Source organism: Ruditapes philippinarum, unplaced genomic scaffold (assembly GCF_026571515.1).
Source record: "Ruditapes philippinarum isolate M1 unplaced genomic scaffold, ASM2657151v2 ctg1290_1_1_1_1, whole genome shotgun sequence".
Lineage (NCBI taxonomy): Eukaryota > Metazoa > Mollusca > Bivalvia > Venerida > Veneridae > Ruditapes > Ruditapes philippinarum.
The window spans coordinates 162,097-187,070 of NW_026861025.1; the positions used below are offsets into that span (position 1 = coordinate 162,097).

Sequence of the window (24,974 nt, forward strand, 5' to 3'; positions counted from 1 at the left end):
TTAAATAAGCATGATGATGTAAGAAAGATAAAGATTAAGTTTGGTGATAATCAGACTCTTCAAAATGATCTTGACCCAAAAAATGTCTTACCTTTAAATTTCTGAAATGCATGGCTACAATACATACGACACACTGATAATATGCATGGTAATGAATTAAATGAATAAAATTATTTGCATGTTAGCCGACCTTGGTCAAATTGACGTGGACACTAGACCTCATAATAATGAAAATTTGTGCAAAATTGTATAAAAAGGTGAAGATTTGCTCCAGACAAGGGTTTCCTCTTAACTTTTGTTACTTTTGCCTTTGACCAAGCTGCCTGGTTCATGATCAGAGCACTACACTTTCTGATTATGAATTCTTCTATCAAGTAATACAAATTCCATCTTGCCAGTAGAAGATATTCTCCAGACAAATCTGATCATTTCATAGTGACCTTGACATTGCATCCCCCTTGTGCTATTAAGGGTTGAGGCAATAGATCCCCCTTGTGACTATGGGGTTGCTATTAAGGGTTGAGGCAGTAGATCCCCCTTGTGGCTAAGGGGTTGCCATTAAGGGTTGAGGCAATAGATCCCCCTTGTGGCTAAGGGGTTGCTATTAAGGGTTGAGGCAATAGATCCCCCTTGTGGCTAAGGGGTTGCCATTAAGGGTTGAGGCAATAGAATTGCAGCCAACATTTATCCCTGTCTAATCATAAGAGGTGAATAAATGGGTTTGAATAACTGGTGTCTATGCATCTCTTAGCTCCAGCAGGTGAGGTGGTTTTTCTTCAGTTTGTAACACCCGAGGTAAGTCAAAATCATCTTTCCTGTTTCAGCATCATATGATCTAATTTGTGTTGGTGTGCCATAAAAACAAACAAACAAGCATATATGGACTTTTATTATACATTATGAACTTTTAAAATCCTTCATTTTATGATGAAAAAAATTATCTGTTCACATAATTCAGAACTTCTTCTGAACTTTGACCTATACAATGTATTATGTGTAACAAAATAACCTGAGTGCTCACAATCACAGGTGCTAGTGGCATTGATTTGACCTAAAATGTGTTTGACCTTGTTATTTATACAATAAAATATCAATATATTAAAAAAAAAAAAAAAAAAAAAAAAAATTTTTTTTCACTTTTATATTATTATAGAAAGAAAAGAAAATTAAGGGTACGCCGGTCTATAATAATATAACAGTGAAAAAAATTTTTTTTTTTTTTTTTTTTTTTTTTTTAATATATTGATATTTTATTGTATAAATAACAAGGTCAAACACATTTTAGGTCAAATCAATGCCACTAGCACCTGTGCTCACAATGGTGAACATTGTGCTATTTTATATCAAATTATTTCTCATCTAGGGACCTTATTCATGCCCTTGAACTATGTCTTATGATGGTTAACGGTTATATCAGAAAATGCTGACACATCTGTTTATTTAATCATCTTTCGAGTGACTGACACTGCATTACCTGGGCCCTGTTTACACATGACTCAGCGTCAAAATGACAAACATTTGAGTTAGAATCTCTTAATTAAGAGATAATTAAATAATCTATACAGTCTGAATTTCAAACTTTCATCTGACCTTTGACAACTACGTGTGACCTAAACCTTAGAAACAAAGACCTGAATTTGCATGAAGCACCCCTCTTCACAGTAGTGATTAGTTGTGCCATGTGCAATAAATGCCTTCATGCATATACATGTTTTGCTCCAAACAAGCATTTTCCTCTAACTCATAGTGTGACTTTGACCTTAAAACATGATTATTTGTGTGGCACTATGTCTCATAATGGTAAAAATTTGTATCAAGTTATACCAAACTCCCTCAATTGCTCCAGACAGATTTCTAATATAATATTCTCTTTGCAAATTTTCACTGCCTATTTACACAATTCAAAGTGAATTTGCATATTTATCATAATTTTTACACATTGTAATTGGAAGGCCATAAATCTGAACATTTTGTAAAACTGTAAATACCTAAACCTCTACGGACATTAATATTACCAACCCTGATACTGTCAGACAGTGCTCTAGTATAAATATCAGTGAGTACATGTAGTTGAAGTCAAAATTAACCTTAAATCTCAGAAAACCACAAAGCTAAGATTAAACTAGGAATCTGCAAATTTTGAGATTTGCATGAACTCAAAATTCCAAAAATTGCTAAGTGGATTATATTACTGCAAAATATGATTGTATGCAATATCTGTACAACAAAAATTTTGTAAGTAAATTTAGCTTAAATCGAGAACTACAAAGTTCTGATGTCTTGTGACATTTCGACGTCAATTCAGCCAAATACATAAATTGAAGTCTTCATGTCTCAAACTTTTCAAGCAATTTCCTTCAACTTTGTCTTACCCACAAGTTCTACTGTTATTATTTTGGTTTTTCTTACTCTCAGAGGACCTCTCTGACTTAAAATCTTAACAATTCTTTAACAATAATACTTCTTTGTTTTGATCTTATGTTATAAGTTTGAAGTCTTTCCCTTGCATACCGGTAGTTTAAAAAATAATAAAACTTTGGGAGATAAATAAAAAATGAGACTTCTCAGACACTACACTTCTTATTGTTACTTATAACATAAAATTATGATTTAAATTAAGACAATCTTTTGTTACTATACACTTAGATACTATAAAAACAATAGTACCATAAAGGTGAGGCAATATACCTCCAAATACAAACAATCTTTATCTAAATAAGGAAATATACAAAGTTAACACATAAACAGAATATGTATTCTTATTTTCCTACATAGCCTTTTCACTCAACAAAAACAAAGAAATTAAATTGTATATGTTTACAAAATTCAGAAATCCTTTTGCACACTATTAAAATACATGAATATAACAGATCAGTTAGAAAGTCAAGAGAGTTTACAAGATTGATACAGACAGATGGACAGACAGACAAAAAAAATCGAGGTAAGTAACGAAAGTGGCCTGTAAGTATCCTTGACCATGATCTATGTTTGCCAGTACAGTATTACATTTGCAAATCTATTTCAGGTATACAGACTTTTCTATTTAATAGTTCACTTTCATCTTATATTATTATGGGTATACACATGAAGTTGTGGCAAGTAATCTAAACTTCCTTTGATAATATTTTAAGAGATACAGAGCAGACATTGTATTGTTAAGAAAGAGACAGATAGACAAAAAGCCAACCAGAGGAATAAGATAAAACTGCATGCCCCTTTGGCATAATTAAGTTTCAGGGAATGGTCATAAATGGATCTCATTTTGAGTTGTTTATCTACCAATTTTCACTTATTTGCTATCTAAAATTAAATGTAAACTTAAATAAATTTCAAAATCAAATAATTTCTGAGCCACAAATGACATCAAATCTGCCAATCCACCAGTTAAAACTTATATACACTTTCCCAACTTTTTTAGGTCAAAATAAAAATATTGATCAATTCTTTAAAAACATATTGCCTAAAGACCATTCATAAGAACTGCCTAAAAACTCACCCCATCAATTCAAGTATGTGCTCAAACATTCATAATTTAAACAATATAGTAAATTATGAAGAATTTTGATCATAATTTTTTTAAACCTTTATAAACAATAGGCCAGAATCCACTTTGTCAGTATCTTGTTACCCTTGTAACAATTAATTTAAGCTATACAGTAACAGCCTGTACAGTCTACACAAACAAATCTAGACCAATGGTTTAAATATGTTCATAACGAAAAGTGAAGTTTTGGAATCATGTCATTCTATGAACAGACCTGAAAACCTCAGGTATGCCCCTAATACAATAAAATATATCTTTACAGTATAATGATTCATTTACTATAAGCAAAGGTTCACATGATGTTGTACCTTCAATACCTGTAAAATGAAGTATATTTCTGTCATAATCATTAATACAAAACACACACAGCATGGGAAACTCACCTCTTTGGGATAGGATTTTCTGAATGCTGAAAAAGTTTCCAGTCTCGAGTCCACCAAGCCCACAGCTTCATAGTCAGCCACTCCCCCTAATGTAGACCTGGAAATATACATCAATAATTAATATCAATTAACTTAAAAATAATAACAGGTGTCATTAGGTAAACCTGAAACATCTATGTATATCACTTCATTAAGAAGATAAAAGCCCCAAAACTGTCCAATACTTAAATGCAATAATTTAATCTCACAAATTACTTAAATTATTACTTTAATATGAAAGCAAATTTTATTTACCTAATTATATTGGTATTAGGAAATGAAAAATTGAAATGTAAAAGTTTTTCTTACAAATACTGAACATGTAGACTCCTAAGATCTCTAGACTATGATTTTGTTCATGTTTATGAAAAAGGACCAAAATTATTACCAATTAAATGCACATTTATATACCCTAGAATTATAAGTTATACTTAAATACACTTAAAACATAAAGAGTTGTTCATATACACACCCATTAATGACATAATTGGTATAGTCAAAATGACTCATTTGACAAATTATTCTAGAGTTTAGATCACATTTATTTTCTGATATTTTGGATAAGTGCAATTATTTATGTTTATGAAAGAATCAAAAATATAGGATACTGTACATAGATCCACTAAGATATATAATTATTATATATACATCCAATAAGAAATTATACACAAAGATGGTTAAAGACAGATATATTAATTAAGCAAAGTACAACAAGGGAGATAACTAACCAAAACATGGACTGATGTCTATAATGCCTATTTTCTCCTGCCATATTAAATCCTGCCAGTCTACCAGTCATTGAGGCGTGGTCAAAGTGTTCTACACGCCGACGTCCTAGTTTAACATCATAAAATGATGCACAGTCACCAGCCTAAATAAAATAAACAGAATAAAATAAAGCCATAAGCCTATATAAAATAAACAGATAAAAATATTTTCCCAAGCTTTGAAATAAACATAGAAATAAACAAGAATTTGTAACAGAGTTACCAACGTCCCCCACCTCAGGGAATTTTTAAACGAAGCATAAAATTGTGCTATTTCAAAAGATTGAGGTATGGATCTCAGGACTTTCAGTCCAAACTTATGATCAATGCTAGATCTGCAAATGCATCAATAAATTTATTAAAGAAATAAAATGAAACACAGAATTTAAAAATTCATCATGTAAAGCTTTGACCTCAAAGTGTGACCTTGACCTTGGAGGTAGGGGTGCAGGTGTTATGCATGACATATAGTCTTATTATTGTAACTATTAGTGCCAAGTATTTTCAAAATCCCTTGAACTATGAAGAAGTTATAGATTGGACACAAAATATACCCTATAACAAACTATGTAAATCTTTGACCTCTAAGTGTGACCTTGACCTTGAAGGTAGGGACACAGGTGTTACGCATGACATATTATCTTATCATTGTGACTATTTGTGCCAAGTATTTTCAAAATCCCTTGATCTATGAAAAAGTTATGGACAGGACACAAAATATACCATATAACAGACTGTTAACCTTTGACCTCTAAGTGGGACCTTGACCTTAGAGGTAGGGGTGCAGGTGTGGTACTTGACATAGTGTTTTCTTATTGAGACTATTTGTGCCTAGTTATTTCAAAATCCCTAAGAAGTTCTTGATCGGACACAAAATATACCCTAAAACAGACAATGTTTATTTTTGACCTCTAAGTGTGACCTTGAACTTGGGGTTTGGGGGTTTAAATTTTGGTTGTGCATGAAAACATTGTTTTTATTATCAGTGAAAAAATTTTGGCAAGTATTACAAAAATTTTTTCCGATCTTTTGGACAAATTAAAAATAAACCGGAAAACAAAAAATTTATACCCCCAAAAAATAAAACCCCCGGGGAAACTTAAAAGTTAAATTTTCCCTTTTGACCCCCCAAGTGTACCCTTGATTTAAATTTTTAAAAAGGAAAAAGAACCTCAAGGTTGAAAAATTGCCGCAAAGGGAACAAAATCGTCTCATTTTTTTGGAAAAAGGGGGATTTTTTGGAAAAGTTTTTTACAAAACCCCCCAAAGAAAGAAAGTTAGGGGACCGGACACAACAATATACCCCCCCAAATAGAAAATGTTGACTTTAAAATTTAGCAATGCCCCCCTTGGGGGCCCTTTTGGAGGTAAGTTTGGTTGTTGCGCATGACACATCGTCTTATTTTAACAAACATTTGTGCCAAGTTATTTCAGATTCCTTTGATAAATGATAAAGTTATGGACCGGACACGAAAGTGTGACGGACGGACTTTTAAAAAAGTACCAAACAATACATCAAAATTCATTAAAAATACCCAACAATACGTACAGAGTGAGTAGGATTGGTAGTTGTTGGGGTATTTGACGTACCTAAACATATTACCTCTTGTCGAGATGCGATAGACCGGAATATCAAAAATGGTACTTAGTGACTTTTCCTTTGATCTTTCTGGGCACATTTTTAGTACACAAATGGCTAAAAGACACACAGTAAACGGAATGAATAGGATCAAAAGAGAATTTTACTGTGTTACCCATATGTTCTTCAAGTCACACAAGTACCTAATCTGGTTCGTACAGATGTCCGTCCGGACAGACGTCCTAACAGACAGACAGACAGACAGACAGAGCCTATTTCTATATCCCCCTTTTTTCTTCGAAAAGGCGGGGGACAATTAGCAATGGATGCCCCCACATTCCACTGTTTTGCCGGTCTTCTGACATACAGCTGGATAGTATGACAGATGGACAGACAAAGAAAATTCTAGCAGACTCCCCCCTACCCCTAAGTGGTTGGGGTATAAAATGACATACAATTTTTTAATCTTGATTTTTTCCCAATGTTGACCTGCTAGAAATCCAAATATCAATTTTATATCCTAAAGTATGCTTAAAAGAAAATAAAAGCATGGCACAACTGCACATGCTGACCGACATTTCTGTAAAGTTTCATGACTCTAGGTCAAATACTTTTTTTGACTTTGTGCAATGCAAGTTGAAAATTTGAAAATCACACTTTTTTAACTAAGTCAAGGGCAATAACTCTATAAATATTGAATAAATGCACAAGCAAGTTCCCAAATGCACAGCTACATATGCTGACCAACCTTTCTGTAAAGTTTTTTAACCTTAGGTCAAATACTTTTAGAGTAACACATGACAAATGTTAAACACTTCAAACTTGTTACTAGGGGCAATAGCTATAAATACTTAATAATGCACAAGTAAACCCAAATGTGCATAACTACACATGCTGACCAACATTTCTGTAAAGTGCTATGACTCAAGGTCAAATATTTATAGGGCTACTTGTGACACAAATTAAAATATATATATTTTATTAAGTCAAGGGTAAAAAACTAACAAGAGGGCCATGATGGCCCTGAGGTCGCTCACCTGTATATAGGTCCCCGGAGCGGGGCCAGTTTAAACCCCAGGGCTTTTATTTGAGCAGACTTGGAAGACACCCATTAGAAGATGTTTCAAGATGTTAAGTTTTTACTACACACATATAATGAAAAACAATGACCTCCGCCCCCCCCCCCCCCCCCCCCTTGGCAGGGCCAATTTAAACCCAAGGGCTTTTATTTGGACAAACTTGGTAGACACCAACAAAAAGATGTTTCCTGCTTAAAATCTAACCTCTAGCTCATTGGGTTTTTTAAAAGAAGATTTTTTAAGTTTTTTACTATACACATATAGTTAAAAACAATGACACCTCTGGGGCGGGGCCAGTTTTAACCCCAGGGCTTTTATTTGAACAGACTTTGTAGACACTTACTAGAAGATGTTTCATTCTTAATATCTAAACTCTAGCTATTTAGGTTTTTTCAAAGAAGATTTTTTAATTTTTTTGCCTTAAAAACAAAAAGGGGAAAATAATAAACCCCCTTGGCTATCAAAAATGGGCCGTTTTTTTGCACCCCAGGGGCCTTTTAAAATTTGAAAAAAAAACCTTTTTAAGGAAGAAAAACCCAATTTAAACATGGTCATCCCTAAAAAATTTTTTTAGCTCTAGCTCTTTGGGTTCTTTAAAAGAAGATTTTTTAAGTTTTTACTATATGGGCTACTTTCAAAATAATGGTTAGAAAAGTTGAAAAAATGTTAGAATTGAAAACTTCATAAAGTACAAAAATGTTTGTTTTCTTTCCAAGACCAACCATTACAGTGTACAAATTCAACTAGGTGTTAAGCTAAAAATGAATAATAAAATTCTTATCAAGATTTTATTAAGCTGTATAGGCAAAAAAGAACAACAATACATGATCTTTTTCAAATTCTATTTTTTTGCAAAAAAAAAAATTAAGCATAGGTTCAAAGCCTATTTTTCATAGCTGTAATGTTGTCATACTAAAAAAAGTGTTAATGAGCTAGATAAATATAAAATATTATTCAAATTGGATTTTCTTTGCATTTTCCCCCATTGAAATTCAAATTTACAAAATGAAAGTTTTATTTGCTGATAAAATGGTGCATCATTATTATAAACATAGATCTATTCTTGGACTTTGGACAGTAACAAGCAACACAGTAAAATAAATGATGGCAGAAATAATGATTTTATTTCACAGGATCAGCATGAAAACATGAGCATTTTTGTAACAAATTGTTACACTCCTGACATGTATAGCTGCTTATCATTAACAAGATTCTAAAAACAAATGATCAATATCAATTGTAACTAATGGACATTTAAACATTCCTGAACAAATTTGAAAAAGATGTCTCCAATTTTAGACATACTTTTAAGAAAGTCACCCAAATCCGTACCATCACAAATGATAATGTATACTAGTGGCTTACAACATGAAGACAAAATTAGTGTCTGTCATAATAAACAATAGAACACTGAAACAGTTCATATATGATCTCCTGAAATTGGTCTTATGACTAGATTGTATAATAAAATGGGTTACAAATATGTTCCATATACTGTTACACTCCTGACAAAAAGTGCATCTCAAGCTGTTAGCTGTTTTTCCGACAATTCAAGTTCTGTAATATCAAACATGATTTTTAACCCACGACCAGGCAATAATGTAGGATGTGATAATTTTCGTAATATGTCATCTGGAGACTGCCATGATATGTCGTCTGCCTTGGGCCATGTGTAGATCCCCCGAGAATTGGTGCTCTCTAAGAATCTAAGCTGAATATCCCCATCTACCTGCAAAACCTGTCAAAAAGAAGATCTTATAAAGATATGTTTTAAGATAGTTTATTCTATTTCTTTTTAATAAATCCAAACATTAATGAGAAAACTGTATTTTAATTATCTATGAAATTTGAACCCAATGTTAAATAAAAGATTTACCTTGGCTACATAAAGAAACTTTTTCTTTTTGCGTGAGGTCAGACCAACAGCTACATAATCATCTGGTACATATCTGAAGATAGCAAGTATGCTTTTTAATTAGAAGTTACTTTACCAATATAGTATTGTTAATTTGATTTGAAAACTGTCATTTGCAAATTGGATATTCAAAGATCACTTGAATTTGTTTATATCTAAACAAGAATTTGTAACAGAGTTACCAACGTCCCCCGCCTTGGGAAGTTTTATATGAGGATAAAATTGTGCTATTTCAAAAGATTGAGGTATGGATCTCAGGACATTCAGTCCAAAATTATGATCAATGTTAGATCTGCAAATGTAATAATGAATTTGTTAAAAAAAATAAAATGAAACACAAAATTTTTAAAATCTATCATGTTAAGCTTTGACCTCTAAGTGTGACCCTGACCTTGGAGGTAGGGGAGCAGGTGTTGTGCATGACATAATGTCTTATTATTGAGACTAACCAAGTATGCCAAGTATTTTCAAAATCCCTTGAACTATGAAGAAGTTATAGATTGGACACAAAATATACCCTATAAAAGACTATGTAAATCTTTGACCTCTAAGTGTGACCTTGACCTTGGAGGTAGGGACACAGATGTTACACATGACATATCATATAATCATTGTGACTATTTGTGCCAAGTATTTTCAAAATCCCTTAATCTATGAAGAAGTAATGGACGGAACACAGAATATACCAAATAACAGACTCTGTTAACCTTTGACCTGTAAGTGTGACCTTGACCTTTGAGGTAGGGGTGCAGGTGTTGTACTTGACATATTGTCTTATTATTGTGATTTTTTGTGCCAAGTTATTTCAAAATCCCTTGAACTATGAAGAAGTTCTAGGTCCGCCACAAAATATAACCTATAACAGATTATGTTAATTTTTGACATCTAAGTGTGACCTTGACTTTACTTGCTACACTGATACACAGATGGTCAGCATATGTACCATTCATACTTTCTTACTCTTTCTTTTGATGAAGATGCCTTATTCTGCTCTATATTTGATCTTTTTATATTTTCTATTGACCTTCTTATAGCTGGAAGACTGACTATTAATTTGTCCATGCTTAATTTACTATTTGTTCTGTAGAAAAGGAATAATACCATTTTTGGTCAGGAGGGTAACAAATACACATACATGTTTACAAGTTATGATAGCAACACAACCTGTCCTATTCTATATTTATTTTTACATATAAATGGTTATTGCTAACTTTATTTAAGCATAAATGTAAAAAAAATAATCTTGGTTACTTGAAATAAAAAAGCAGCATTTATCTTGATTTAAATGTAAAAATTCAATCTTTCTAGACAAAAATTAGAAGTTTAGATAATTCTTTACTTACCTTATATGCACCAGATAGAATATTTATTCCCGGAACTGCACTATTAGTCAAAAACTCTGCACAGCAAAACAATAATGCATTCGAAAAAAGAATACGCGGAAATTTCACCAAATTACGTTACACTCCTGACAATTGCATGTCATCTATGCACGCAATATATAACCATGATCTTCATTCATGATTGTCACTTATGATCACTCCCAGTCTCAGACTTTCAGGAAAAATACATTATATGTATATGTGTCAACTTATGACATCACTGTTACTATTTATATACCAAATGTTACACTCCTGACAAAATTAAGCCAGTTTATTTAGATGAGGAAAAACTATAGAAATAGTAGTAATTTATCAAAAGTATTTTACCTATCTGTTATTATGAGATATATATCATAATTTTGAATATCAAAAACTGAAAATTTTATAAGGGCTATTAAAAGTGTACACCAAAACAGATTTTTTTTTTTTTAAAATAAGTGAAAAATATTTTAGCCCCTTATTTATAAAAAACTTATTTTTTATTTTCTGATAAGTAATTCATTATAAAGTTATATACTTACTTGAAGGACATATATTTTACTTTATCTTAAAAACAGTTATAATTATCAGCATTGTCAATGTTTTTCTTAGAAGTGTTTTGAAAATGGCAAATTTTGCAAAGTGTCACGCTATTTTGTTACACTCCTGACATATTTGGCCTGTTTTTTCAGCATAACTTTTTTATATCTGAAGCAAAATCCACAAAACTTCACACACTTCTTAATAACATAGCTTTACATGTTTGGAGAAAAAAACAGTTATAATAGACTGTTGAATACTTCTTTTATTTAAAGAAAACCTCTACTAGCCATTATTTTGAAAATAGCCCATATGCATATTGTAACGATCAAGCCCATCATTTTACGTCCGAAAATAAACCCGTATCCGGAAACTACTCAAGTACTAAAGTAATTTACTGTATTTCATGACATCAACTTTTAATCAACCATACATACACTGCATGTACAGATAACTTCATCCTTTTAATATTTACGATGGTTATATTACTTAAAATAACTTATTTTCTACGTTGTAGCCGTTTTAATGATCAATTAGCCACACGCTGCCAATTTAAACATGGCAGCTGGCACTGGCTAAATTTTTGCCCGCGCAAGCCAGGCAGTGACGTCATCGGAGACGATGACGATACTGCCAAGCTAGGCACCCTAGCCAAGCTAGCCACCCAGCGTCCGAGACTATAAATAGCAGCCTGAATCTGCCAAAATTGTCAGTACCTTGGTAGATAGCCACCAGACCACACCTATACTATATTGAATATGGATGTATCTCCAGCCACCAGAAAGGTATAGAATACTTTGTGCCAGTAATAGTTCATATAGAAGCTTTATATTAAATCATCTAGTTTGGCAGTTTGGCATTATTTTCCATTTATGATAGATCCTGACTGAATAGCCATAATCCCATATTTTATAGTGATACCCATATACCAGGGTAGAACACTACTGTATTTTGTAGTTACCATCTTAGATACCCCATCAACCTTATAGCATTTCATGGTAATTCCTACCATAGAATTTGTACCAGACCACAGGCAAGACGTGACACCGTATTTGTCAAGCCTTTCATTACATCTTATATTATACATTATTCTAGACGTAAGAGAAGAATATTCCTGACCTAAGACGAGGAGCCCAAGCCAGAGCCATCCACAGAATATACTATATACGAATTTTATTGTTTGTGAAATGTATATTTAATAAATTTTTGTGTTAATCTTATTTCAGGTGTCCGTATCTTTTAGTCCTTGTGTCCCTAATTTTCCCTTTTTCATTTACGTGTGTTTGAGAAGAACCCACGTGTCGATTTTTTAAATTTTTGCTTTACACATATAAGGAAAATCAATGACCCCCGGGGCGGGGCCAATTTTGACCCCAGATCTTTATTTGAACAATATTTGTAGACGTCCATTAGAACATGTTTCATGCTAAATATCTTAGCTCTAGCTCTTTGGGTTCTTTAAAAGAAGATTTTTTAAGTTTTTACTATATGCATATAGGGAAAATCAATGACCCCCTGGGGCGGGGCCAATTTTGACCCCAGGGCTTTTATTTGAACAAACTTTGTAGACACTCACTAGAAGATGTTTCATGCTTAATATCTAAACTCTAGCTATATGGGTTTTTTCAAAGAAGATTTTTTAAGTTTTTGCTATACACATAAAAGGAAAATCAATGACCCCCGGGGCTGGGCCAATTTTGACCCCAGGGCTTTTATTTGAACAAACTTTGTAGACACCCATAAGAACATGTTTCATGCTAAATATCTAAACTCTAGCTCTTTGGGTTCTTTAAAAGAAGATTTTTTAAGTTTTTACTATATGCATATAGGGAAAATCAATGACCCCCTGGGGCGGGGCCAATTTTGACCCCAGGGCTTTTATTTGAACAAACTTGGTAGACACCTCTTAGAAGATGTTTCATGCTAAATATCTTAGCTCTAGCTCTATGGGTTCTTTAAAAAAAGATTTTTTAAGTTTTTCTATATGCATATAGGGAAAATCAATGACCCCCTGGGGCGGGGCCAATTTTGACCCCAGGGCTTTTATTTGAACAAACTTGGTAGACAGTCACTAGAAGATGTTTCATGCCAAATATCTAAGCTCTAGCTCTTTGGGTTTTTTAAAAGAAGATATTTAAAGTTTTTTCTTTTGGTTGCCATGGCAACCAGAGTTCTGCATGGAATTAAATTCTTTGAACAATTTTTAAAGGTGACCACCAAAGGAACATTCATGTGAAGTTTGGATGAAATTGGCTTAGTGGTTTATGAGGAGATGTCATTTAAAGTAAAAGTTTACGGCCGGACGCCGGACGGACGGACGCCGGACGAAAAGCGATCACAAAAGCTAACCCTGTCACTTTGTGACAGGTGAGCTAACAAAACTGAATTAATCAACAAGAGCATCCCCAAATGCACAAACTTCGCATGTTGATTAACATTCCTGTAAAGTTTGCCGTCTATAGTTCAAGCACTTTTAGAGCTTCACGTGATAACATTTTGGAACAGATGCAAGCACAGACAGATGGACAAGGGAAAATCTAAATGCCCTCCCTAGTGTTAGGGCATAAAAATAAAACATGATTGAAATTCATTCCATCCAATCAGATACAGATTATGTTTTGGGTTTACCTAAAGTTTGTATAAAATTAACAGCAGGAAGCAATATAACCAGTTGAAATAGTGTGTGGTGAGAATTTTTTAAGTTATGTAAGATTGACAGTCTCAACAGCAGCAAAAAACAAAACACAAGTGATTTATTAATGTTTTCAGAACCAAATATTTAAATATTTCAACTTTAAACTGTGAGATAAACTTGTGACAAATGCACTTACTGCCCAGATATCGGAGCGAGCTTGGAGCTCGGAATTGACACGGAATCCTCCAAACTGATCATCTACCTCTAGATCTCCACTGTATGCTAGATCAGTGTTAGGTTCTATACCCACAGCAACTACAACATGATCCACTTGTAACTAGAAATAATATGATACCATATGTTATAATAGTGACTGATATTACTTAAAGCAGAAATCAATGCTTCAAAAAATGACAAAATAACTTACAAAATCAAGCCTGAAAGAGGTGACCTCTTTGGACCAATTTAAACAAAGCATGAAGTTAAGACTGCACACTTGCTTTGTTTAAGGTTCTTTGTAAATTGCACAGGAAAAGAAAATAACACAAGCCAAATCCTTTGCTGTACGCAATTATAAAGTGAAAATCATTTCAAGCGAGGAACCTACAGGACCAGGAAAATATAGAGCAGTGTGTCTGATATAACCATTTGCTTTCACAACCCAGCATTACCAACATTCTAGAGAATATTTCATTCAGTTTAAATAACATTTTTCATATTGACAATGTTTCAAATAGATGATGTGCAAGCTAGATAAAAGAGATATTTCTAGAATTCATATGAAAAACTTTCTAGAAAAACAATATGGTAGTTTTTATAATTATAGCCTCAAAACAAAGAAGGTGGAACAAGAAAGTGTCACACTGAGGGAACTAAATATTACAAGGTAAAACTTACATGTTTGCCATTGCTGAGACCCAATTTCACCTTACCATCTTCATATACTGCAGACTTTATACTAACTTCAGACATAATATCAATACCATCTATAAAACAAGAAAAAAATCTCTTATATATGATATCACATTTCTGTCATCTGTAGGAATGTTGTTTTTTTTGGGTTTTTTTTATAAAATCAACATCACACTAAAAGAGGTTTGTCCAGAACAAATTTGTCCTCCCTTACCCATCTTTTTTAACATAGACAATAAATGTCCTTGAAGTTGCCAGAACAAAATTTGGTAGAAATGAACACAGCTAGGCTTTCTCAATGATGTCTATTTCTATCTATGGCAAACACATGTATCAAATTTTTAATACATAAAGGGCCACAACTTTGTTTTCAAAAAATCTGGGTACAATATACAAATGAATAGAACTGGTAGGATTATACTTCTAACATCTTGAAATCTAGCTTATGCTTAAGTAAGACAAAGCATGGAAAAAGTGAAATTAATTGCAGACAAAAACAATGTTTGGCTGTGACCCTTTTGTTTTGGGCGTTGTGAATCGAAGAGTTTAAAGATATTTTTAATTAAGCTTACAAATTGTCATTGGTTTACTTGCCAAAAATTAATGCACAAAAGCACATGTTAAAATTATCATTTCTAACAGGCTAATATTTCATTTTCTTTAGAATATAAAGCCAACATGTGTATTTATTTACCGTCTTTAAATTTCTGTGTTGTCCAATCACTGAGGTATGCAGGAAGAACTTTTGCCATGATTCCTATGGAAGAAAATAAAAAAAAATTTGCCCATTTTATGTACAAATTAAACATAAATAGTACACAAGTGTGCTATAAACGGCCATGCACCATCTTACTATAATTAAGATGTAAAGCAATGACAAATTACAGGACTGAACATTTCTTTTCTTTCAGAAAGCACCTGTCTTGTTGATAGATTTGCTACCCAATTAACTAAGCACAATTATCACAACCATTGATTTCAGCTATGTTTGAGAGTTTGAGATCAAACTCTACCAAACATCAAGAAATCCTGGGCATTCAAGCAATTGGTTTACATGAACCAAGTTTAACTATAGTATCATCTGTATTGAAAATGTTCAAGAAATATTTTGCAATGGATTCTTATGCATACAAGGCATGGAATTTTTTTTATTTACTCAATTCTCATTACTTCATGTCACTGACAACATTTTATAGCATGCAAAATATATTTAAATCACCAATGGGATCCCAATAAAAAATTCCTGGAAGAGTCAATAAGTTGCATTTTTACTATTACCTTTCCAAGCTTTTACATCATGCTTAGATAACTGGTTTAAAGTACATACTGAATATATAAATGCATGTATATAAGACAAAACAACTACCTTTCTCTGGAAACAGCTGATGTACTTTGAGACCCTTTGAGTAACCTTTGAAGAAATAAGTAATACATGTAAATTACTGATGAAAAGAATTCTTAATAAGTTTTTAAAGTTCTAAAATAAATCTAATCATTTAGTCAGGAGCAGTAGTCCAGTGGTAGGACGCGCGCTTAGGGATCGAGAGGTCCTGGGTTCGAACCCCACCAGGGGCACTGCTAATTTCCTTGAGCAAGAAATTTACCTGCGATTGCTTCACTTCACCCAGGTGTAAATGGATACCTGCAAGGGTGGTATAAATCCATTGCGCCAAAGTGTCAGCTGCACTAAGCGGAGTTAAAAGACTCCCCAGGGAGATTGATAGATAGATACCAGTAGCCCGATGACCAGGGGTAATAGCTGTAAAGTCTGTGAACGTGCGTAAGCATGAAACTTAGACTATAAAATGCAATTACTAATCATAGTATGTAATGCTTCCAAGGCATCACCTTTACTAGATCTTTCCATAAACAAAACTTCTCCATTAATTCCACCTTCCAAAGAAGGATTTACTTATAAGTCCCCATATCATTTTGTTAAAACACAAACATAACAAAGTAAATACCTCTATAAGAAATGCCCACAGCAAGTTCACTGCCCAGAAATCCTCCGCCTATCACAGCTACAGATTTTGCTGATTTTACTGCATCACTTAATGATATTAAATCATTATACTGAAAATACAAAAAAGTCTGATCAGGAACCATGCTGTTCTCTATCAGTTCCTCTACTTGTTATAGGGTTTGTAAGCGAACAGCATGGATCCTGATCAGACTGGTCTGGATCCATGCTGGTTGCAAACCCATTATGTTGGTTTTGTCATGGCGCGGCTCATATTACATACAAGCATTAACAACATGAATAATAACTCTTTTACGCCCGTTTACGAAAGCTTTAGATGGAGATGGGGGCATTATGGATAAGTGTTATCTAGCAAGCAAGTTTTTATTCTTGGCACTGTGTTGTTAAATGAACCTTAAAACAAATCAGTAGGGAAGATATGCACAGGATGTGTGACCTTGACCTTGGTCGCAGGGACCTGAATTTTATGCACGGCACTCAGCCTCACAATGATGAACATTTGTGCCAAATTATATTGAAATCCCTCTATGCATGTAGAAGTTTTGCTCCAGACAAGCGTTTTTCTATGAGCTCTAACTGTGACCTTCACCTTTGACCTATAGACTTGGTTCATGTGCAGGGCACTACGTCTCATGGTGGTGAACAATTCTATAAAGTAACATTAAAATTCCTCCATGCATGTAGAAAATATGCTCCGGACAACATCTGGATATTTAATCATCTCCAGTGACCTTGACCTTGCAAATATTAACCTAAATTAAATGTGTCACACCTGTAGTCATGATAGTTACCATTTGTGCTACAATCCATCAATAAATGATGACTAAATGGTCCCTATTCCCTAAACACATCTTCAAATTTTTATCTGAACTTTGACCTCTATGTGTAACATTGACTTTGGTCGCAGGGATCTGAATTTTGCGTGCAACACTCAGCCTCACAATGGTGAACATTTGTGCCAAGTTATATTGAAATCTCCCTATGAATGTAGAAGTTATGCTCCGGACAAGCGTTTTTCAATGAGCTCTAAGTGTGACCTTGACCTTTGACCTGGAGACCTGGATCATGCATGGAGCAATACATATCATGGTGGCGAACATTTCCATAAAGTATTATAAAAATTCTTCCATACATGTAGGAGATATGCTCCAGACAAAATCTGGATATTTCACCATCTTTAGTGACTTGACCTTGCATATATTGACCTAAAGTACATGTGTCACAGCCGTAGTCATGATAATGACCATTTGTGTTACAATCCCTCAATAAATGATGATTAAATCGTCCCTATACACATCTTCATATTTTTATCTAAACTTTGACCTCTATGTGTGACCTTGACCTTGGCTGCAAGGACCTGAATCTTGCGCGCGACACTCCGCCTCACAATGGTGAACATTTGTGCCAAGTAATATTGAAATCCCTCTATACATGTGGAATTTTGCTCCGGACAAGCATTTTTCAATGAGCTCCAAGTGTGACCTTGACCTTTGACCTAGAGACCTGGTTCATGTGCGCGACACTGCTCCTCATAGTGGTGAACATTTCTATGAAGTTTCATGAAAATCCCTCCATACATGTAGGAGAGCTGAACTGATATTTACTTGAAAATTAAAATATAATTAAATTTCTATGAGAAAGTATTTACATTTGATAAGGTAATTACTGTATGATCTTTATGAACAAATACCAAGTCTACAGAACACCATAGTTATCACAGTTAAGAATCTTGACCAATGAATGAAACATGTGTAAATAAATGTTACATTCTTTAGAACATACTCAAGTCCAAGAAAGAGGATTATTTTATGCCCTTTGATTAAATTCTATTTTTAGAATTGAAAGTAGATCAAGGGGAGTAATTGTGTAAGTCATTTATGAACAAAGTAATAACTTTGTTGTCGCCCTTTGATTAAATTCTATTTACAAAATCTGGATATTTCATCATCTTTAGTGACCTTGACCTTGTATATATTGACCTAAATTATATGTATCACAGCCATAGTCTTGATAATGACCATTTGTGTTACAATCCCTCAATAAATGATGACTAAATGGTCCATATACACATCTTCATATTTTTATCTGAACTTTGACCTCTATGTGTGACCTTGACCTTGGCTGCAAGGACCTGAATCTTGCACGCGACACTCCGCCTCACAATGGTGAACATTTGTGCCAAGTAATATTGAAATCCCTCTATACATGTGGAAGTTTTGCTCCGGACAAGCATTTTTCAATGAGCTCTAAGTGTGACCTTGACCTTTGACCTAGAGACCTGGTTCATGTGCGCGACACTGCTCCTCATAGTGGTGAACATTTCTATGAAGTTTCATTAAAATCCCTCCATACATGTAGGAGATATGCTCCGGACAAAATTGGACGCAGCCCGCCCGCCCGACCGCCCGCCCGACCGCCCGCCAGGGGCGTTCCGATAATACGTCCCGTTTTTCAAACGGGCGTATAAAAAAGGAAATAATTACAAAATTAACATATGAAAAAAAAAAATCTGAAAATGTATGCTTATAGATTCCTCTTTTCCTAAAGAGTTTAAAGACGACAAAATTATTTTATACATAATGTCTCAAAATATCTGAATTTTCAACAACTGAGCTGCTTTGGCCTTTAAACAATGAACAAACACTATAAGTCAACATGAAATTAGAATACTAGAATAACAATGGCACAGATAAGTTATATCATATCTATAAGCATTCACAAGTAAGTTCTTTTTTAGGGATTGTCATGAATACCATCTCATTCTTATTATTAATCAGATAAAAATATCAAAATAACTTGTCACATACATTCCTAAATAAAGTTGTTCTACTTTTAACATCTTCACCAGCTTTTTCTAACACTTCATCATTTCTAGGATACCCGCCTGAAATAAATCAAAAGTGGATAATAATTCTTCAATTCTGAACGAAATATAAGAAAGTTAATGTCCCTACTTGTACAAAGACACTCATTCTACACAAATTCAGAAAAATACCAATAACTCATAAACCATATGGTAAATTTTGCATACAGGTGTCCTTTAAGGCATATAACTGTCCTATATGTTATCAATTTTACAGTTCCTTATAGTGCCAATTAGCGGTGTCCTACCTTAATCTGAAATACATTCACTAGGTCAATTCAACCAACTACATTCATGCAAGGATTCCATCAAACACTTAAACAAATTTACCGGTAGCTAACCTCATTTTCCATTATTTTAAAAATAATTTCTCCATTTGACACTTCTAACTTATTTCTTTTGTCACAAATATTTTGTTGTCCAATAACCATATCATAATCAACTTCTATTTGCATATTCATGACACAAAGATCATGTTAAAATAAAGCTTTTTTTTACAACCTTAAAAGACATGTATAATGTTATAACTAGAAAAGTAACCAAATTTTTTTATAAAACTAAAGAAATGTTTTATTTCATTTTTAGTACATTTTAAAAAAGATTATATTATCATCACATGTCAGAACAATAAAACTTTTTATCACATAAACCATGGCCCACGAGTGTAATAAAGCCATTTAATAAAAACGATATTAGACTAGTGTAATAACACTTTGATGTTACGTCATTTGCGCTATATATAAACATAGGGTTAAAGCACGCTAATGTTAGCGTTACACTACAGACATGACAATGAAAAAATTACTTGTTTTAACTGTAAACTGTTCTCTTTTGAATATGTGATAAATAGAATATTATATTCGTGTAGATTCAATACTAAATTTATTAAACTTGTTGAATCAAACAATATTATGCTCACCAGAGGCTGGCATAATATGATTTTATTCAACTCGTTCAATAAATTTAGTATTAAATCTACACTCATTCAATATCATCTATATATTATCTTTACAAACCTGTAGCAATTAAACATTTATCAAATGTTATTTCTGATCCATTGTCTAACATAACTTTTTTGTTTACAGAATCCAGCTGAACAACCTAGTGAAAATAAATAGATAAATAATCATATTGTGCAATGAATTACATGTATGTAAATAACCAAAATGTTACATAAAATATGTCACAAAATTATTACAAAATGCTGCATGTGAAGAATTTTTTTTTTTTTGTGTGTGTTGTACCCGCTTTTGTAAGCTCCCATTTCAATGACCTGAACAAAAACTATTTTCAAATACAATCATATAGGTATCATATCAACTACAAGCCTCCACTTGTTTGTTTAATAATTGGACCATTACAACATTATGTCATTTCATTTGTCAAAGATCAAGAAAAGTATTGAAATATGTAAGAAAATAGGAATGGTTGAACAAATATATGCATTACTTAATACAGGCTATTTAACTCATTTTAATTCAGTAAGTTACATTAACTTACATATTTAACACAATAAAACAATTACTGAACAATTTGCTGAGAATAATGTGTTTACCCTTGTGTTTTTAAGAAGACCTAATCCCCCTCTCTCAGAGAAAGGCAATTTCTTAGGCTCCATGTAAATACCCTCTAATAAAAATATCCTGAAACAGAAAAGAAATAGTGATCACAAATTATACTAGCATATAATACAAGAGCTGTCGGTAGGACAGCAACGCTCGACTATTCTTAGTGCTTGATAGTAAAAAAAATGCCTGATACAGTTACCTCCTCCTGTTTACAGGTTGGGGTCATGATGTTGAACAAGTGTGCAAAGTTTCAAAGCCATATGTCAATGGACTTTGAAAATATTTGAACTATTACAAAAACTTTAACGTATATTCTAAGTCGAAAAAGGGGCATAATTCTGTCAAAATGCTTAATAGAGTTACCTCCTGCTGTCTACAGGTTGGGGTCATGATGTTGAACAAGTGTGCAAAGTTTCAAAGCCATATGTCTATGGACATTGAAAATATTTGAACTATTACAAAAACTTTAACGTAAATTCTAAGTCGAAAAAGGGGCATAATTCTGTCAAAATGCTTGATAGAGTTACCTCCTCCTGTCTACAGGTTAGGGTCATGATGGTGAACAAGTGTGCAAAGTTTCAAAGCCATATGTCAATGGACATTGAAAATATTTGAACTATTACAACAACTTTAACGTAAATTCTAAGTCAAAAAAGGGGCATAATTCTGTCAAAATGCTTGATAGAGTTACCTCCTCCTGTCTACAGGTTGGGGTCATGATGGTGAACAAGTGTGCAAAGTTTCAAAGCCATATGTCAATGGACTTTGAAAATATTTGAACTATTACAAAAACTTTAACGTAAATTCTAAGTCGAAAAAGGGGCATAATTCTGTCAAAATGCTTGATAGAGTTACCTCCTCCTGTTTACAGGTTGGGGTCATGATGTTGAACAAGTGTGCAAAGTTTCAAAGCCATATGTCAATGGACTTTGAAAAATATTTGAACTATTACAAAAAACTTTAACGTATATTCTAAGTCGAAAAAGGGGCATAATTCTGTCAAAAATGCTTAATAGAGTTACCTCCTGCTGTCTACAGGTTGGGGTCATGATGTTGAACAAGTGTGCAAAGTTTCAAAGCCATATGTCTATGGACATTGAAAATATTTGAACTATTACAAAAAACTTTAACGTAAATTCTAAGTCGAAAAAGGGGCATAATTCTGTCAAAATGCTTGATAGAGTTACCTCCTCCTGTCTACAGGTTAGGGTCATGATGGTGAACAAGTGTGCAAAGTTTCAAAGCCATATGTCAATGGACATTGAAAATATTTGAACTATTACAACAACTTTAACGTAAATTCTAAGTCAAAAAAGGGGCATAATTCTGTCAAAATGCTTGATAGAGTTACCTCCTCCTGTCTACAGGTTGGGGTCATGATGGTGAACAAGTGTGCAAAGTTTCAAAGCCATATGTCAATGGACTTTGAAAATATTTGAACTATTACAAAAACTTTAACGTAAATTCTAAGTCGAAAAAGGGGCATAATTCTGTCAAAATGCTTGATAGAGTTACCTCCTCCTGTCTACAGGTTGGGGTCATGATGGTGAACAAGTGTGCAAAGTTTCAAAGCCATATGTCAATGGACTTTGAAAATATTTGAACTATTACAAAAACTTCAACATAAGTGGTTACGCTGACGCCGACGCTCGGGTGACTGCAATAGCTCTACTTATTCTTATCGAATAGTCGAGCTAAAAATGAGCCAATCAAACACAGATGCTTCCATCCAGGTGAACATGTTCTTGGCTACCTCACCTAAAAGATGCTTAACAGAATATTTTTTAGCATTTTAAATTAGTTTTGGGGCAACAAAATTGTACCATTGCAAATGAATTGTTACACATTTACTTTCATAAATCAGCTAACTACATTTGTATTAACCAGTCTTAATAAAAAATAACTTTAACCTGTTCATGAGTAAGCATTTACCAAATTAAATTTAGTGAACATCTCGTGCCATTCTTGACCAATGTAATGTTGTAAATGCTGACTAATGAACACTAACCTATACCTGATGAAAATTTCAGAATGATTAACTATGATAACTGATTGACTATGAAACACATATAGAACTGTTTTCCTTCAAACAGGTCTACAATTATTTATATATTAAAACTTGGGAGATACATACGTAGACTTTTTGCCTCTCATATTTGTATATTGGAATTCTTTTGCAGCATTTTCATTTTCATCATACCAGAAATGTTTTGATAAAGGTGGACGCCAGTATGGTAAATAATCTTCATCTCCAATCATTAAAACCTAAACATAAAAATATTCAGAAAAGGAATTTTAATGATAATAACATCTTCTGTAAATTATTCTAGTTATCTTTCTTAATGATAATGCAAATCTTTGATTGCTAGCAAGAAAGCCCAATTAACTGAAATTCCCTGATGTACTCAATCACTATCAGTTATTTAAGAATTTAATTAAATATTCTTTTCCTTACTAAATGCAATTAAATTTATTAACATTAAAACCATAGAATAACTAACCTTAGCTTTTGGATCTGTAGTTTTGATAGCTTTAAATGCCTCTATTGATGCTATACCACTTCCAATTAGTAAATAAGGTACATGACTTGGTATTTCTGGTACCTTAGACCAATCTATTTCTTCTGGAAATAAAACCATTTAAGAATCATCAATACGATTCTTACTAGAAGTTTACATTAGAGTTGGTGCTGTTGTTACTCAACATTATTTTTAAGGAAGAAGTTGGAGTGTATCAATTGGGATATTTATCCTTTTAACCTGCTGAAACCAAAAGTATATTTATTCTTAGAGTTTGTGGCCCAATGCTTGGCACATACTGATGCTCAGTGTATACCAATGCTTGGTGTAAGATAGTATTTTTGTCTAAACATCTGAAAATGTTTCATAGAATATCCACATTCATGCAGTCTGACCAGGCTCTTTACCGTAGGTAGTTCAATTTTTACATTTTGTTATTCAAATAATCCCTCCTTTTTAAAATGGACTGATCCAAGTTCAAAACAGGGCAAATTCACTACATAAATTTAGTAGGCTAAGGGCTGAAGTTTGTGGAAATCTGGTTTGTCTTAAAAAACAGGCTATTTGGTATTTTAAAAACTATAAATATCAAATCTAAAGCATAAATATAAAAACAATGACTTTTGAGCTAAATTCAAAATAATGGTGCAAGTGAAAAATAATTGAGATGTCCAGCAAGTATAAAGGCTTCAATGATGGACAGTGGACGAGAAAACTAGAAGTTTTTGTGACAGGAAAGAGACACATTAATAAGTCATTAAGAACTTTTTTTAAAGCCTGCTGCCTGCCAAGATGAGTCAAAATATTTCCAATAAGAATCAAACTGTGGAAAATGTAACTCAAGATGTAGAAGGAAAAAGTAAAAAGTTTCAAAGATTCAGAAATATATTTAACATTATTATGGTGTGATTAATGACTGAATTTTCATGTAATTTACAACTATATTTTCTAACTCGCGTATCTAACGCAGTAAAGGCTATTTATGCCATATTTTGACCACTTTTCGGTATTTTACTTGTTTGTAAAGTGCCCATTGATAATGGTGGGTTAAATTGCTTCCTTTTGTTACTTCACAATATTAGCACAATTCATCTAAATGAGCATTTTTTCAAAATTTCCATGAAAATATAGCAATAATTCTGGAAGACGTGCTGCTTTAAACATCAAGATGGTGTTTCTAGCACAATATTGCTACATTATGAAACGCCTGGTTGCTGTTTTCTCAATACACACGAATTATATGCAACAACCATTTCCATACATTAAAATAATTTTTCTAAATCAAATAT

General features: G+C 33.1%; 1 protein-coding gene across 1 annotated transcript in view; it reads right to left on the bottom strand.

Moving 5' to 3' along the window:
• LOC132714276 (apoptosis-inducing factor 1, mitochondrial-like) overlaps positions 1 to 24,974 on the bottom strand; it is a 43,268-nt gene that overhangs the window by 10,139 nt on the left and 8,155 nt on the right. The window contains exons 5-16 of the mRNA XM_060697105.1: positions 23,668 to 23,789; positions 23,301 to 23,431; positions 21,154 to 21,241; positions 20,615 to 20,699; positions 19,543 to 19,619; positions 16,719 to 16,827; positions 16,121 to 16,165; positions 15,449 to 15,511; positions 14,740 to 14,828; positions 14,039 to 14,179; positions 4,695 to 4,837; positions 3,928 to 4,024 (exon numbers count right to left, since the gene is read on the bottom strand). Of these exons, the coding sequence (XP_060553088.1) occupies positions 3,928 to 4,024; positions 4,695 to 4,837; positions 14,039 to 14,179; positions 14,740 to 14,828; positions 15,449 to 15,511; positions 16,121 to 16,165; positions 16,719 to 16,827; positions 19,543 to 19,619; positions 20,615 to 20,699; positions 21,154 to 21,241; positions 23,301 to 23,431; positions 23,668 to 23,789 (1,190 nt within the window). The remainder of the gene's footprint in view (positions 1 to 3,927; positions 4,025 to 4,694; positions 4,838 to 14,038; positions 14,180 to 14,739; positions 14,829 to 15,448; positions 15,512 to 16,120; positions 16,166 to 16,718; positions 16,828 to 19,542; positions 19,620 to 20,614; positions 20,700 to 21,153; positions 21,242 to 23,300; positions 23,432 to 23,667; positions 23,790 to 24,974) is intronic.